General features: G+C 41.0%; 2 protein-coding genes across 10 annotated transcripts in view; one reads left to right on the forward strand and one right to left on the reverse strand.

The window, feature by feature from the left end:
- Positions 1-221: 221 nt before the first annotated feature.
- phox2bb (paired like homeobox 2Bb) lies at positions 222-4887 on the forward strand. The gene is made up of 3 exons (XM_086085171.1): positions 222-756; positions 2226-2413; positions 4109-4887. The coding sequence occupies exons 1-3, from the start codon at positions 516-518 to the stop codon at positions 4550-4552; spliced, it is 873 nt and encodes a 290-aa protein (XP_085941297.1). The 5' UTR covers positions 222-515; the 3' UTR covers positions 4553-4887.
- A 2558-nt stretch (positions 4888-7445) lies between these two features.
- Positions 7446-15558, reverse strand: part of LOC147168827 (LIM and calponin homology domains-containing protein 1-like) — a 47034-nt gene continuing 38921 nt past the window's right edge. For 5 of the 9 annotated variants that reach the window (XM_086084386.1, XM_086084387.1, XM_086084393.1 and 2 more), the window contains 11 exons: positions 15467-15535; positions 15340-15368; positions 14763-14876; positions 13166-13258; positions 12230-12403; positions 11993-12087; positions 10816-10941; positions 10268-10345; positions 9902-10010; positions 9709-9811; positions 7446-9389 (listed from right to left, as the gene is read on the reverse strand). In XM_086084386.1, coding sequence (XP_085940512.1) covers positions 9364-9389; positions 9709-9811; positions 9902-10010; positions 10268-10345; positions 10816-10941; positions 11993-12087; positions 12230-12403; positions 13166-13258; positions 14763-14876; positions 15340-15368; positions 15467-15535 — 1016 coding nt within the window. In that variant the 3' untranslated portion in view covers positions 7446-9363. The remainder of the gene's footprint in view (positions 9390-9708; positions 9812-9901; positions 10011-10267; positions 10346-10815; positions 10942-11992; positions 12088-12229; positions 12404-13165; positions 13259-14762; positions 14877-15339; positions 15369-15466; positions 15536-15558) is intronic. The other 4 variants (XM_086084388.1, XM_086084394.1, XM_086084389.1 and 1 more) reach the window with 3 other exon arrangements.

A 15558-nucleotide genomic window follows, 5' to 3' on the forward strand; every position in this document is an offset into this window, starting at 1 on the left:
GCGGCGCTATTAAATTCTAATTAGAGATACGAAAAGGGGGCGCGGTAGTAGTGCAGGGAGGGGTGGTGGTGGTGGTGGGGGGGGGGGGGGGGGTTGGGGGGGGGGGTCGGGACGGGGGGGTCAATGATGCTGCAGCCCGGCCGGCCGGACGGGCCCAATGGACTGATGACTTATTGTCATGTAAAGCAGGGAGGCGGCAGTGGCAGGTTGGAGGAGGACGAAGGAGGCAGTGCGGCTTTTTTGTCCGCGCGACTTTCTGATGAGCTCGATATGCTCTGGAGACCTCCGGCAAGGCGGCTCATAGGGGGCTTTTCACAAAACGCGCCTGGGCTGCTATAAAGGAGGCCACTTCTGGAGCGGCCGCCGAGCAGTCAACATCGAACAAAAAAAAAACAAGCCCCAAACAAACAACAAAAACAACGTCACACGTCCTCCTCTTCCTCCTCCTCCTCCTCCTCATCTCCCGCCACCATAAACCGACTTTGGGATTCTTCATCTTTTGGGTCCCTTCCCAAATGTATAAAATGGAGTATTCTTACCTCAACTCGTCCGCCTACGAGTCGTGCATGGCCGGCATGGACACGTCGAGCCTGGCGTCGGCCTACGCGGACTTCAGCTCGTGCAGCCAGGCCAGCGGCTTCCAGTACAACCCCATCCGGACCACCTTCGGAGCCGGCGGCGGCTGCCCGTCGCTGGCGCCCGGATCCTGCAGCCTGGGCACGCTCAGGGACCACCAGAGCAGCCCCTACGCGGCAGGTAAGTCGCCTTTTGCACTTTTTTGCCTATACACAAATGAAGGCATTTTGTGGCGGGCTGAGTGCGTGCGTGCGTGCGTGCGTACGCGCGCGCCTGCGCCTTAATTCGGTTAGGCGCGTGTCACAGCCGAAAGCCTCCAACAGAATTAGCCTACAAGCCGCCGTAATGTGTTTACTTTGCGATGAGACGAATAATTAGATAAGCAAAGAGCAAAACTCATTATTGGCGCCCAAATTGGGAGTTACAGTGTAGCGCGCGCGCGCGCGCGAGGCGACGACTTGTGACAACTTGAGACGACTTTGCGCACGCTTTTACGGGATCATTTTGGGACAAGGGTTCAACGCTTTTACGATTAAAAGATTATACATGGATGATCAGTGCGATTATGCACGGCAACAAGACTCATTTTGGACGCAAATATACCACATTTACGACAAAAAAACTGGCAACGTCACGTGAGATAATTACGCACGTTTTTTTTTCTTCCAATTTAGAACAGAATAAAAGTACACTCAAGATTAAAACTCACCTTGATGACCTGGCATGCTTTAACAGCATCCAAGTCGTCTTACATTTAACAACATGTCAGACTATTACACATGATTTTATCACGTAAGGCAAAGGGACTCATTTAGGAGGGAATTAAAATGACATTTTACGACTTAAAAAAACTCGCATTGATGATCAGTGAAGTTGTGCAGCACAATTGAGACCAAATAAAAATGCATTTAAGATGAAAAGGTGACTTTAAATGATCACATATTAATTGGATGACTATGCACTTTTTTTGGCGTACATTTGTAACAAAATTAACTCATTCACTGCCATTGACGGCTATAGACGTCCAAAATTCCTTTGAACTATTTCTATTTAACATTTTTTCCCACTTTTGTTTAGAAGAGTATGAAAACCTAAAAAACATTTTTATTGTACATTTAGAACAGATATAAAATGTGTTAACTAGTAAAGTCATTGGAATAATTATGATTACAAATTTTAATCCCCCGACACCCCTAAATTTTAATATTTTCTTAAAAAAAGAAAGAAAAGATTATTAAAAGAAAATAATAATAATTACAATTACTTAAAAAAAAAGACTATTAAAAATTAGGGGAGTCAGGCGATTATTATTTTCTATATATAGTTAACTCGCGATTAATCACAAATTTTGTATCTGTTCTAAATGTACAATATTTTTTTCTAGGTTCTATACTCTTGTTAACAAAAGTGGAAAAAAATGTTAAACTAATTAGAAATAGTTCAAATGAATTTTTGACGTTTATAGGCGTCAATGGCAGTGAATGAGTTAAACTACTTTTAAGTTTTGAGACACAAAATTGAACACAATCCTATAGCCGCGCTGCCATTAAATTAAGATTGAGATGATTTATTATCGAAAGAGCGAAATAAGCGGTTGCCCACTTACCAGAAATAATTGTGTTCGATGACGTCATTTTGTGCGCGCGCAGTGCCCTACAAGCTGTTCACGGATCACGGCGGTCTGAACGAGAAGCGCAAGCAGAGGCGCATTCGGACCACCTTCACCAGCGCGCAACTGAAGGAGCTGGAGAGGGTCTTCGCAGAGACCCACTACCCGGACATCTACACGCGCGAGGAGCTGGCGCTCAAGATCGACCTGACCGAAGCCAGAGTGCAGGTAAACAAACGTCACTTCAAAAGTAGAACAAAAAAGGGGGGCAGCAAAAAGACATATTTTGACAGAGGGATTCAAATCTTATGTTTTGTTTATTTTCCCCAAACTTTTAAGATCAGACTGGAGTTTGCTTTAATGCAATATACATACTGCCGTAAAAATCGCCATATAGGTGGAAATGAATGGAATGGAATGCGCAAATTGTTTACTAAAGCGACATTTTTATAGAGGAGATCGTCATTTTTATAAAACGATGTGTTATTAAAAAAAATAGAAAATAAAAGTATGACAAATAAAAACAGCCAATTAAAAATGAAACGATATTATAACACACGTCCATTAAAAAGCGCGCTTACAGCAATAAATTAGAATATCGTATATCTAATGATTGTATTTTTTACTTTGTATCTAAAAACATTACGTCATCAAATGTAAGCAACTGATGTCAAAACAGTATTTAAAGTGGATTTACATTGAACATATAGTACTTAACTGCAGATTAGGCTAGCAGTTGTTTATTGGCAGATTTGGGGGGGGGGGGATTATTTCAAACATGTAAAAAATAATGGGGGGGGGCGAGGGGTGTTAAGTAGGCTACACTTATTCATTTCGTTTTCAACAAATGTATTTTCAATATTATTATTGTAACAGTTGTCTACACTAACGTTAAATGCAGTTGACGCTAATAAAAATGTAATTAAAAAAAGTCACAAAATATGCAGTTAGGTTTTCGTTGGCATGCCGATCACCAAATAGTCTGCAGAGTAGCAGGAATGTTGGCATTAAGTGGAAAGAAGGCCTTAAAACATTACAAATAAATTAAATTTCACGCAAATTAATAAATTATCATGATTTCTCTTTTGTCAAATAAAAAACATACAAATTTCAATAAGACTCGAATCAAATTAATATACCCTTTTTAAAATTTATTTTACTATTATTCCTGGATAACTTCAGTTATATAAGCGACTTTAACTGCAGGGGTCAATTATTCAAGAGGCCTAAGAAATGCAAAATATAAAATATAAATACATTTAAAAACATTTAAATGATTATGACTTTTTTCTTTCTTTTTACAAGGTTTTCACGTAAATACTATCGATATTTTTCAAAAACAGTCGAATCAAATTAATTGTAGCCTTTTATTTTATTATTATTCCTGGATAACTACAGTTATTAACTTTAACTGCATGGAGGGTTATTAGTGGTCAAATGCAAAAAAAATAAAAAACACAAAATAAAAAAATAAAAAAAATTAATGATTATGATCCTTTTTTAAAAAAAATTTACAAGGTATTTTTTCCCCTTAAATTCTGCAAACTTCAGCTATACTGCAGGTGGTTCATTAGCGGTCAATTAATCAAGAGGCCTTACAAATGCAAAATGTTAAATATAAATATATTTAAAAACAAACAAATTAATTGTAGCCTTTTATTTGATTGTATTATTATTCTTGGATAACTACAGTTATTAACTTTAACTGCAGGGGGGTTATTAGTGGTCAAATGCAAAAATAAAATAAAATAAAAATATCAAATTATTATTTTTCCAGCAGGTGGTTCATTAGTGGTCAATTAATCAAGAGGCCTAACAAATGCAGCAAAAAATACAAAAACAAAAAACATTCAGGCAATTATTGCATTTTCGCCCCAAACTGTCCTGGCAATGACTAATAACGGATTTGTGCTCTTTCGGCAGGTTTGGTTCCAGAACCGACGTGCCAAGTTCCGCAAGCAGGAGCGCGCCGCCGCAGCCGCCGCGGCCGCCGCCAAGTCCAATTCGGGCAAGAAGTCAGACCCGCGGGACGACGACAGCAAAGACGCCAAATCCACCGACCCGGACAGCACGGGGGGCCCCAACCCGCTGCCCACCTCCAACTGCGGCGGGCCCAGCCCCACCGGCGTGCAGGTGAACGGCGGCAACGGCGGACAGGCGGAGGCCGGCAAGGGCGCCGTGTCGTCCGGCATGGGGCTGGGAATTGGGGTGACGGGGGTGACGGCGTCGAGCCAAGGCTGGGCCCCCGCCCCGGGGACCATCACCTCCATCCCGGACTCGCTGGGCGGCCCGTTCGCTAGCGTGCTGTCGTCCTTGCAGAGACAGAACGGAGCCAAGGCCGCCTTAGTAAAAAGCGGCATGTTCTAATTGAGCGCACGCAGACTGACACTCGTGGCGGCGGACATTAGACAGTCAAACCTGCTTTCGTTTTGTCTCCCTCATGTGTGGCAAAAAAAAGAAAAGAAAAAGAAAAAAAGAAGAAGACATTTTCACGGCACATTCCAGCAACGGAAAAACAGGTTGTGCCGAAAATAACTTTGACCTAACTGTTGTTTGAGTGTTGGCGAGCTAACATGACGTCATTTGCATTACTTGACAGATTACAATGTTTACCCTGGAACAGATAAATGTGTACCTATGTGTCACACACCTGCAATGGCAATTATTGAGGGATTCAACTAGCTATGCGGCAAAGCGCATAGTTTTACCAAGACCCATTTGGACTAGTTTTGATTTGTTTGGTATTCGAACAACCGCATAGTTTATTAAGAGCTTGAATTTTAGCTACAGGGGTTGGTTTTTGATGGATGTGGACTGCCGCATAGCTTGAGCATTTATTTTGGGACGGCATTTTGGGGCAATTCCAACAACCATGCAGATGACCGCATAATATTTTCAAGAGCTTGCGTTTTATCTGGGCTAATTCAGTCGATTTTTGAGGATTTAATAACTATGCGGCCAATCCTGTAGTCTCATCAATAGCCTGCTTTATATCTTGGGTTGATTTTTTTGAGGAATTGAGTCCACTATGTGGACAGCTACATACCATAGCCTTATTATTCTATGTACAGTGTTGGGGTTAATGAAGATTTTTGCAGGATTAAACCCACTATGCAGGCAACTGCACAGTTTTATCAACAGCCATCATTATATGGGAATAGTTTTGATTTTAGTCTATCTTTGAGATTCGACTATGTGGACAGCTGCATAGCATTTCCCCATTTTGTATAACCCAAGTTTGATTAAAGCAGAACTGACCCAATTACACGACAAACTGCATCGCTTTATCCACAGTTTGCGTTCATCTTGGATAGTTTTGATGACAGTAGAATTTTTGTTGAGGGATTAAACCTACTATGCGGTCAACCATATAGATTTATCAAAAGCCTGCATTTTGATGGTCCTTTTGATTTTAGCGGATTTATGAGGGAATAAACTATGCGGAAAGTCAACATAGCTTAGTTTGCATTAATTTGGGTGAGGTTTGGATTCAACCCAATTATGTGGATGACCACATGGCGTAATCCAGTTTTCAGATTTTTTTTTTTTTTTGTGATTCTTTACATTTGCCAATATAATACAGAAAAAAAGGCACAACCCTCCAACGCCCCCATGAACGCCCCCCCCCCCACCCCCAATGGACATGAATCTATGTTTCGTGCATCTTTCTACTGCAGTGTGTTTGTGACTCCAATTGTAAAGTGTTAATATGTATTCTCGTCTCCTAATAGTTGAACCATAGAATTGTACTAGTCTTCATTTTAAGTCGGATTCCCTAAGAATTTATTTTTGGCAAAAAGGGAATGTATGCAAATGTTGTATTTATTTGGATATAATTTGCATGTCTCTTCGTTTTTTGTTTTTTTTAAATGTCCCACTTTGTTGTGGGCGTTGTTGTCTGGAAGGTTATTTATACGTTCTGTTAGGTACTGGATGCTTATATTTAAGAAGGGAATATTTCTACGTGTGCACATAGTTTTCCAAGGCATTGAGATGGTTGTTGATGATACAAAAAAAAATAATAATTATAGCAAAAAACAAAAGGGGTTGGTCATGTTTTTGTTGTCAGCTTCAGTGAGTGAACATCGTACACAACAACAACAGTGGGAAAACGGCAATTTTCTGTTTCAAATGCAAGAAACGCAACGGGATAGATTCCACGGACTTCCCACTTCCGTGTTGTTTCACACATTAGCGCCGTTTCCGGCCATGTTCCAACACTCGCACCCTCACCCCTGCGGCCCCCCCCCCCCAACCGCGTGCTCCCGCCCAGGCATCTCAGGGCTCTGAAACGCTTCAGACAACTGAGACAGACACACTACACACTCGCACCGGTTGACGAGAACGCGCAACCGAGGGGCGCAAGCTCAAGCACTGCGATGGCCCACACGTCGCAAACAGCAACCGGAAACAGCGCTGACGTGTGGAATCCGGAAGTCGGAAGTATATACCCCATATTAACACGGATGTCAATTATTAAGTGAATGATTTTCAATAATGAAAAGTTTGACCTTGATTGCAGGTGGAAATAAAAAAATGTTGGCAGCAGCTGTTGCATCACAAAAACCTAAATGGACGCAAATATGCAAATTCTCCAACATATTTGCTTATCAAACGAGTTGACAGCTAATAGACATGCTGAACAGTTCTGATCCTTAAAAATAAATAAATCAATAACTCAAACACATCTCAATTTAAATGAGAACAAAAAAAAAAGCCTGATCATGTTCCAATAATATAGAAAAATAATTTCATGTGTAATTTTTTTTTTCTTATTTGAGAATTTGGCTGATATGTGCAGGGGAAGGTATGGCACAAATATTAATACTTCAATAAAAATAAGGAAGACTGTCAATGGTGCAACATTTAAGCAACAGCTGTAATAATACCATACAAGTCCAAAGTCAAAGAATATAATACAAAAATGTTAAAATTAAAATTGCCAAGTGCATGGAAATAAGGTTTTTTTTTTTTGGTAGAGAGCAACTATATCGAATATATTTGTTTTCCTTCGCAATCTGATGAGGTCTGATACAATAACACCATTTTAAAACGACTGACAATTAAAAAAAACAATTATAATATAAAAAAACCTGCATAAAATGTGGAGAAACATACTAATCCATACTTAGCTGAAAAATGGCATGCACTCCATTACATAAAGTGAATTCTCCCTTTTGACATGCAAAGGAGCTGTTTGCAATATTTGGACTCTTCCACCAAATGGTGAGAAATATCTCCAAGAAGACAAAACAGGTGCTGACTTTGGATGGTTTTATTTATAAACGCATTGACACAGTGAATGAAAGGATACATGGAAATGTGTTGATAGTGTTCAGGTGACTATTACAATAAATACAAAAGAAAACCTCGGCGCTAAAATAAGACAAGAAGCGGAGGAATACTGAGAGAGGGAAAAAAAACACCGGGAAGCACAGCAGCTATTGCTTGACTTTTTACACTTTTCTTTTTGTTACAGCATCTTTTGGTTTTAGGCTTAAACGTGCATTTTTATTTTCACACTGCCCAGCTCTCAAAATGCAAACGAAGCAGAAAAAAAAGTGGGCATACGTTTCAATTGACCTTTCGCTCAGACCTGCTTAGCTACACAAAAAAGCTTTACGCACAGCGCCTGCCATGGTGGACGACCGCATAGCTTTATCCACATTTTGCATTTTCTGGGCTCGTGTGGATTTTTGCACAATTCACCTGGCTATGTGGCCAACCGCATAGTTTATCAAGCACTTATTTCATTTTCATTTGGGCTAGATTGGATTTTATGAGGGCTTCAACCGGCTATGCGGTTAGCCTCATAGCTTCATCCACTTTTGAAGTTGACTTTTGGATATTTGTGGTTGAGCTATGCAGCCGAATGCATAGCGTTATTCAAGGTTGGCATTCATCTGGGCTGGTTTTAATTTGAGTACATTTTTTTCATTAATACAACTTGCTATGCAGACAACCGCATAGCTTTATCCACATTATGCATTTTCTGAGCTAGTTTGGATTTTTGCACAATTTACCTGAACATGTGGCCAACTGCTTAGTTTTATCAAGCGGCTGTGTTTCATTTTCATTTGGGCTAGTTAGGATTTTATCAGGGCTTCAACCGACTATGCGGACAGCCTCATAGCTTCACTTTTGTAGTTTGGATTTTTGCAGTTGAGCTATGCGACCAAATGCGTAGCCTTATCCAAGGTTTGCATTCATCTTGGCTAGCTTTAATTTGAGTAAATTTTTTCAAGCTTTCAACTGGCTATGCTGCATAGCTTTTCCCAGAACCTAAAAAATGGAGGGGGGTGGGGGGTGCATTCAGCCTTTGAGTTAATCACAAAAAAAGAACAAACACATGCAAAACTTGCACCATGAACGCGTCGGCCGTCTGTGCTGCACCGTGATTGGCCACTCTACATTTCCGAGAGGCGCAGTTTAAGCGAAAGGTCAATTGTCCCGTCCCGCATATATTTCTCAAAATGGACAACGAGTGCATTCAATCACTGCAAAATCACCGAAGCGGCAAAGTGGACGACGACTTGCAATGAAGGAGTTTGGAGGGCGATGACAGCTTGGCCACTTTTCTCTTTCTCACACACACACACAAAAAAAAAAACATTAAAAAAAATGTTTGTTTGCTGCGTCGTCATCCTTTTGTTCCTAAGGCACGTTAAAGTAGCGAGTCCAGTTATTGCCCTCGTGAATTACATTCAAAGCGTGTGTGTCAGTGGAAGCCTTGTGGATTATTTGGATGATAGTAACAATTAGTTTTTAACATCATTACTCAGATTTATAATTCAGTGTTAATCCAAAACCACATTTTCCTTGGTGGAGGTCCAGTATTGCACATAGCAAAGGTTAATTTGCATATTTCATTTTGTATGGTTTTGGCAGTGACAGAAAACGGACGCCGTTTGGTGAAAAGCAGAAAAAAAAAAAGACGCCTGAATCAGATTAAATCCAATCAAAGTACACGTGAATGAACTGCACTTGCGTTATGCGGAACTGAATGATGATTGAAATCGATTGTGCTTCATTAAAATGGTAAATAGGAGCGAGTGATTATTATGACCGTTGCATATCGTATATGGATGAAAAATGTTGACTTGGCCCGCATGATGAATGAAGGTTGCGCGGGAGGGCAGGGCTTGGCAGGTGATCAGGTTCAACTTGATCGGAGGTCGTCACAAGGTGGTCGGCTGTCCGGCCGCTTGAGGAGAAACGCGAGAGACGCAATCGTTCAGCAGGCGGCAACACACGGCAGGTGAAGATGAGTTCAGAAGGTCATTGCACAAAAAAATCGAACCCGTGATCAGACGACTTGGAAAAAAACGTTTTGTCAAACGATACATTTTTCATCAGAAAGGGTGCATGTATACTTCCTTCCTTAACCTTTTAACCCTAACGCATTTTTTTTTAAACTAATTATGATGTAATACATTTTGATCAGATTCATAATAATAAGATGAGTACACGGGATGTAAACGGTCACGCGTGGTAACGACGTCGGTCGGGTGTGGGCAACTCACAGCGGGAGCGAATGTAGCACTGGTGGCAGTTGAGGAGGCCGCTCCGGATTCGCACGTCGGTGCCCGTGGACGTGTCTCCTAATTGGCCCTTGCACACGCCGCACTGACCACAACATCAACAACAACAACAACAACAATGCAGTGAACCCCTGAAAATATAGCCCCTCCCCCAAATGGCTTCTTCTTCACTAACCTTAAAGCAGTCGATGTGAAAGTAGAGGCTGAGGGTCTCGATGATCATGGCGGCCCCCTTGCCGAGCGGCTGCCCGCAGCTGGAGCACAACTTCTTGCCGCTGACAGACCTACACCGCGGTAACATTAGTAACAGTGAGCCACATGCTGCTTCACCAAGTCTTTAAAAAAATCAAATAAAAATGCAGCTCTAGAGTTTCCATGAGGCGGACGGAAGCATCGGGACACTCTTAAGTCGACCGGAAGTCAACATGGACGATCACGCGTTGGTATCGGAGTGTTTGCTAAGTGTCCCAATACTTTTGTCACTTTTGTTTAAGAACAATAAACGTGGATGCAAAGCACAAAATGGCGGCGATGAGGATACCTGTTGGGCGGTGCGTCGATAGAAGGCGGAGGGGGCTTGGGGGGGCTGCGGCCCGTGTTAATAACGGTGGGCGCGCTCCTGAAAAAACGGGCAGATGGTTGCGGGATTCAACTGACAACATGTGACTGACTGCGGAGCTCGCATTGATCTGGGGTCGTTTGGGAATTTTTGAAGAATCGAAACAACTATGCGGACGACTGCGTGTCGTTGTCCAGAGGCTGAAAACCAACTGACACGAATGAGACTCTGCAGCCGTGATAAAAGCTTGTTTTCCCTCCCATGAACAGGAAGACAAGTGATTGGCGCCACCTGCTGGCCAAACGTAGCAACTGAAAGATTGCAGCTCATCACAATGAAGGCCTCAAATGAGTATCATTCCACATCACAAGCGCACGACTGTTGCCATGGTTACACTTCTCTCTCACCAATATGTCAGACATACAGTGAAGAGGCAGGAAGCTTTTTTTTTTTTTTTTTTTTAAACGACAGACTGAAGGAAAAGCCACGAGCAAACGCATTTAAAGAGCGCATACGCATTCATCACACACCTGCGTTCTCCCGCAGGCCGGGCAGGCTTGTCGGCGTCGTGCCGCTTCTTGGCCGCCGCGGAGGTCTTGGTGGCCGTTTGGTGAAGCTTCTGGCCATTCTGAAGGCAGCTATTCTGACTCGGCGAGCTGAAGATGGCCAACGTAAAAGGCGTCACAGCTCTAGTTTTAGGAGATGATTTAACTCGGCTGACTTTTAGCGAGAGACGTGGGTGACAACCTGGACTGGTCGGCACCAGAGATGGGAAAAGTACTGGCATTCTCTACTTGAGTAAAAGTACAATTACTTGTGTAATTAACAACTTTGGTAAAAGTACTCACTCAAATACTTACTCATGTAAAAGTAAAAAAAAAAGAAAGAAAAAAGTACAGGCTCTGAAATGTACTTGATGAGTAGAAGTAAAAAGTATTTTTCAAATGATCCCCTGCATCGCCCTCATATTTATGGGTTGTTCTAATCTAGCCAATTGCACGTCATGTGATCGCGCGTCATAGAGCCAATCACGAGCTGGGACGTACGGGACCATGTGAAACGCTTCATATTATTGGCGGAGCCAGGATACATTGACGGCTGCTTTTTTAGTAATTTAACCGTTTACATGCATTTAAAAACAAAATCAGCGACCTTGTTTTGAAAATGTACAGAAAGTAAAAAGTACAGATACTCATGTTAAAATGTAACAGATAAAATGTATTTAAGTAAAAACAAATAATCAGGAAAGTACTGGAAAAAACTACTCAAGTAAAGTAACAAAGTATTTGTACTTCGCTACTTCCCATCTCTGGTCGGCACATATAGACAAACAAGTATTCAGACTCACATTCCCACTTATGGACAATTTAGACTCTTCAGTGAATATAATTTTGCATAATTATGGGATGCGGAAAGAAAGCATGGAGACCGTGCTGAGTTTCAAACCCAGAACCCGTGAAGCAGATGCACTAACCACTAAGTCACTGTGTTAAATATTGTGTGTAAATATTTCTAGGACCAGATAGGGTCGGGTCTTGCGTTTACATGAACGCAGCAGTAAAGTCATAATAAAATATATTTTTAACAAAAAACAAAAAACAATCCAAAGAAAAATAAAGAAAAAAAAATAATAATAATAATAATCTGGGTCCCATCTTATTCTGTAATGTTTTTTTCTGTGCGTTTTGAATTGATGCGTGAACAAACCTCTTTGCCGTTCTGACGCTGTCGTCGGCGGAGCTGATGTCGCTCGTCCTGCTGTTTTCTCGCAGTCTTCTCTCCACGCTCACTGCACTTTCCTTCTGTTAGCCAATCAGAGATAGACGACCGTTAGCTGGCCGACCAATCATTTAGTTCATCGGGAACATGACGACTTTTTGTCTTGAAAAATTGGTTTGAGAACACACAAACTCATCATGATGGATAAACAAATGAGTTGTTCACCAAATTGTTTTCCAGTCGCTCTTGCTTGCGCTCCCAGTCAGCGAGCGAGCGCACGACGGTGTCCTGGCCTTCGGAAGTCGGCGTGGCGGACGCTTGTGGCGTCAGGGGCGTGACCGTCTCTTCAAGGATTCGCCGTTCCTGACGTGAGTTTAAAGTGAAACCTCCGAGTATGGCCTCAATAGAAAAAAAATGCACCACGCCTGCTACGTAAAACATCCACAAAATCATGTGACACTTCCATTTGTTTACTCGTGACATTAGGGCTGCTCGATTATGGGAAAAATAATAATGCTGATTATTTTTGGCAATAATTTAAATCACCATTATTTTTGGTCGAAAACGAGAAAATGTTGAAGCATTTAAAAATATTAAGACCAATTGTAATTATTTTTTTTAATAGAAAACACTATAATTATGTAAGTTCCTTTTGGACCAAACATAATTTATAATAATATTAATTAAATAATTAATTAATGTTGGCAAAAACTTGAAGTCGGAGCTTGTGCACGGTCATTTATTTTTTGGTACCAAACAAGAACATTTTTACAAAAATGAATTAATTAAATAAAAAAAATATTAAGACCAATTAAAAAAACTAGAAACACTATAATTATGTAAGTTCCTTTGGGACAAAAAAACATACTTTATAATAATATATATTATTTTATTTATGTTGGCATGTTTGGTACAAAACAAGAAAATGCTTAAATGTACAAAACAAATAAAAAAATAAAATTCTTTGAAACACTATTAAATCAGTTATTTTAACATTTAAAAAAGGTGCAAATGCATCAATTCAAACGACTCAAAAATTACTATTATTATTATTTTTTTACGATTGGAATTGAATTTTGATTAATTGCATGGCCGACAACTTCACTCTGTGCTGTTTTTCTTGTCTAACTTAAACGTAAGGAAAAAAAAAAATGCTCCCACCTCCTCGTGGTAGCGCTTCTCCTCCTGGGCAACCTCCCTCTGGGCCTTCTCCCACTCCTCCTTGAGCTTCTCCTGCTCCCGCTGGTACTTCTCCTGTTACCGCGGCAACATACCAACATACATACAGAAGGGAGAAAAGACATTTGGGAAATCATGTCGGCTGCGTGTGAAAAATGGAGTTACAATATCATCGAATGTTGGCTTGTCGGGAGTGAAATGTAAAGGAAAAGAAGAAGAACAGGAGAAGCAGGCAAGAGCCGAACATGCAATCGGGCTTCCGAGGACAGTTGCACTTAAAAATGTCAGCCTTGATAAAGATAACAACATGGTGTCTAAGTCACATTGAAAAGGTTTTGGACACACGGCAATACTCATTTTTGAAGGTCTTTTTTTTTTGAAAAAGTTGAATTGAAGACACTTTGAGGTCCCAATGCTCCATTTTGAGTGACACGAAGAATTCATTTCATTTAAAACGTGCATTATGATCTTTGTAATGACATTTTCAGACTTGAATTGGAAGCCCGACGACAGAATCAAAGAGCGGGACAAACAACTGCAGGGATAACAACACGGCCAGCACAGTGACGAGCAACACATCCGTCATCGGAGGTCAGAAGGCTTTTTCTCACTGAGCTGCGGAGGGCGAGGGGGGGGGGGGGCATTTAGGCATCTCGGCCGCCCTCAGGTGGTGGCAGCGGCACACCAGCGGATGTTAACATAAATCAACGTTCTGATAATAAAAATGGCTGCAAGCTTTCAAAGGAGCAATGAAATGCGGTTAATCAGCTTTACTTGACATTTTGCACGTTTTAAGGTCACGGTTTAAAAGCAGCAGCTTGCAAGCACAAATAAATGATAACAAATAAAAACGAAATACACTACTTTAACTTGACAAACTCAAAAATGGAAGAGGTAATAATAATGTAGAAAATAATGATAAAATGCTGGCTTCATATTTTAAATGCTGCATTTACAATTACAAATAAAATGACATCATATAAAAATTAGGGGTGTCAAAAAAAATGCATTAATTTTGAGTTAATTTAAAGTTCCTTTCAAAGCTCGATTGCCCCTAACTTGGAAAGCCTGTACTGGAGGAATTTTACAATTTTAAAAACGTGCAGAAGTTACTTCCTATTAAAGATTAGAGAGCTCTTAATATGAAAATAAAAATGCAATGAGATGTCACCAATGTTTTACAGACACAATTATGCCATCTAGTGGCAGAAAAAGACCTCAACACAAATCAATATCACACTCGTTTTTTCATTTCAACTAAATTTCATGAATTATTATGAAATTACTTTATCAATGACTACAAGATGCAGCCATATTTATATTAGTTTAAGTTGAGAGTATGATAACTACATTTAGAACAAATTAAGTTAACTATTGAAGTCATACGATGAATTATGATGAACATTTTTAATCGCCTGACACCCCTAATAGAAATAGTATTCAAAATAATTGTTTTTTGTTGTAAAATAAAATACGTAGAATCAACTTTATTTCTGAAAGAAATTCCCGAAATTCACTCCTAGCAGAGCTGCCGGTTGCCTCATGCGCCATGCTCGACCTGGCGACCTATACCGTGTACCTGCAGCAGGCGCTCCTGCTCGTGCTGCCACCTTTCCTGACGCTTTCGCTCCTCCTCCGGGTCCCAGGACCAGCGGTCGGCCCGCCTGGCCTGGGGCGACGCCGGCACTGAAACCTGACGGGATGTCGCCACCCCATCAACAACACATGCGCCCAATAAAACCCAAAAGCACAGAAATCGTCATGCGCACACACACACACACCCACATACGGAGGAAACAAAATGGAGGGCAGAAGACAGATAGTTGGTCTACCACAACAGCACTAGTCCAATGCTAGCCAATCCACTCCTACTGAAGGACAAAGACAGAAAAGGACAGAGGTGACCAGATGTGGGAGGAAGTCACGATTGTGCAAGTCGGAAAACGTCACGTCTCAAATTACTGAGGCAAAAATCGAAGTGCGCCCCCCCCCCCCCCCATTAAATTTCAAGCAAGTCGAGTCAAGTCATGACTTGGCTTAAGATAGTCGTAAGTCAGAAAATTCCAGCTTCCAATTTATGTCGAGCGAGATGAGAATCAGCAGAGAGTTTGTATTGAAAAAAGAAAAGAGAGAAAAAAAAAGTTGATTGCACTCACATTGCTGTGATGATCCATCTGCCCTTTATCTGCAGAATGTACAAAAAAAAAAAAAACGCCAACAACCAAACGTTAGTAATGCAAGATAATGGTGTTTAATCTTTCGCAATTAAAAAGTAACAATTACCTGCAAAGAACTCAGAGCGTAAATTCGGGTTGCTGCTTGTCAGTGTTGAGCGGGTGCTGTTTTTAAAACCTAGGTGAAAAAAAAAAAATCAC

Source organism: Leptonotus elevatus, chromosome 9 (genome assembly GCF_054856555.1).
Source record: "Leptonotus elevatus isolate MCC_2025b chromosome 9, RoL_Lele_1.0, whole genome shotgun sequence".
NCBI lineage: Eukaryota > Metazoa > Chordata > Actinopteri > Syngnathiformes > Syngnathidae > Leptonotus > Leptonotus elevatus.

What these genes read in the sequence shown, in the direction of transcription:
- phox2bb (XM_086085171.1), top strand. Translation starts at nt 516, where the DNA reads ATGTATAAAATGGAGTATTCTTACCTCAACTCGTCCGCCTACGAGTCG. An exon ending in GAGCAGCCCCTACGCGGCAG is followed by an intron (nt 757 to 2,225) that starts GTAAGTCGCCTT and finishes GTGCGCGCGCAG; the next exon opens with TGCCCTACAAGCTGTTCACG. An exon ending in TGACCGAAGCCAGAGTGCAG is followed by an intron (nt 2,414 to 4,108) that starts GTAAACAAACGT and finishes CTCTTTCGGCAG; the next exon opens with GTTTGGTTCCAGAACCGACG.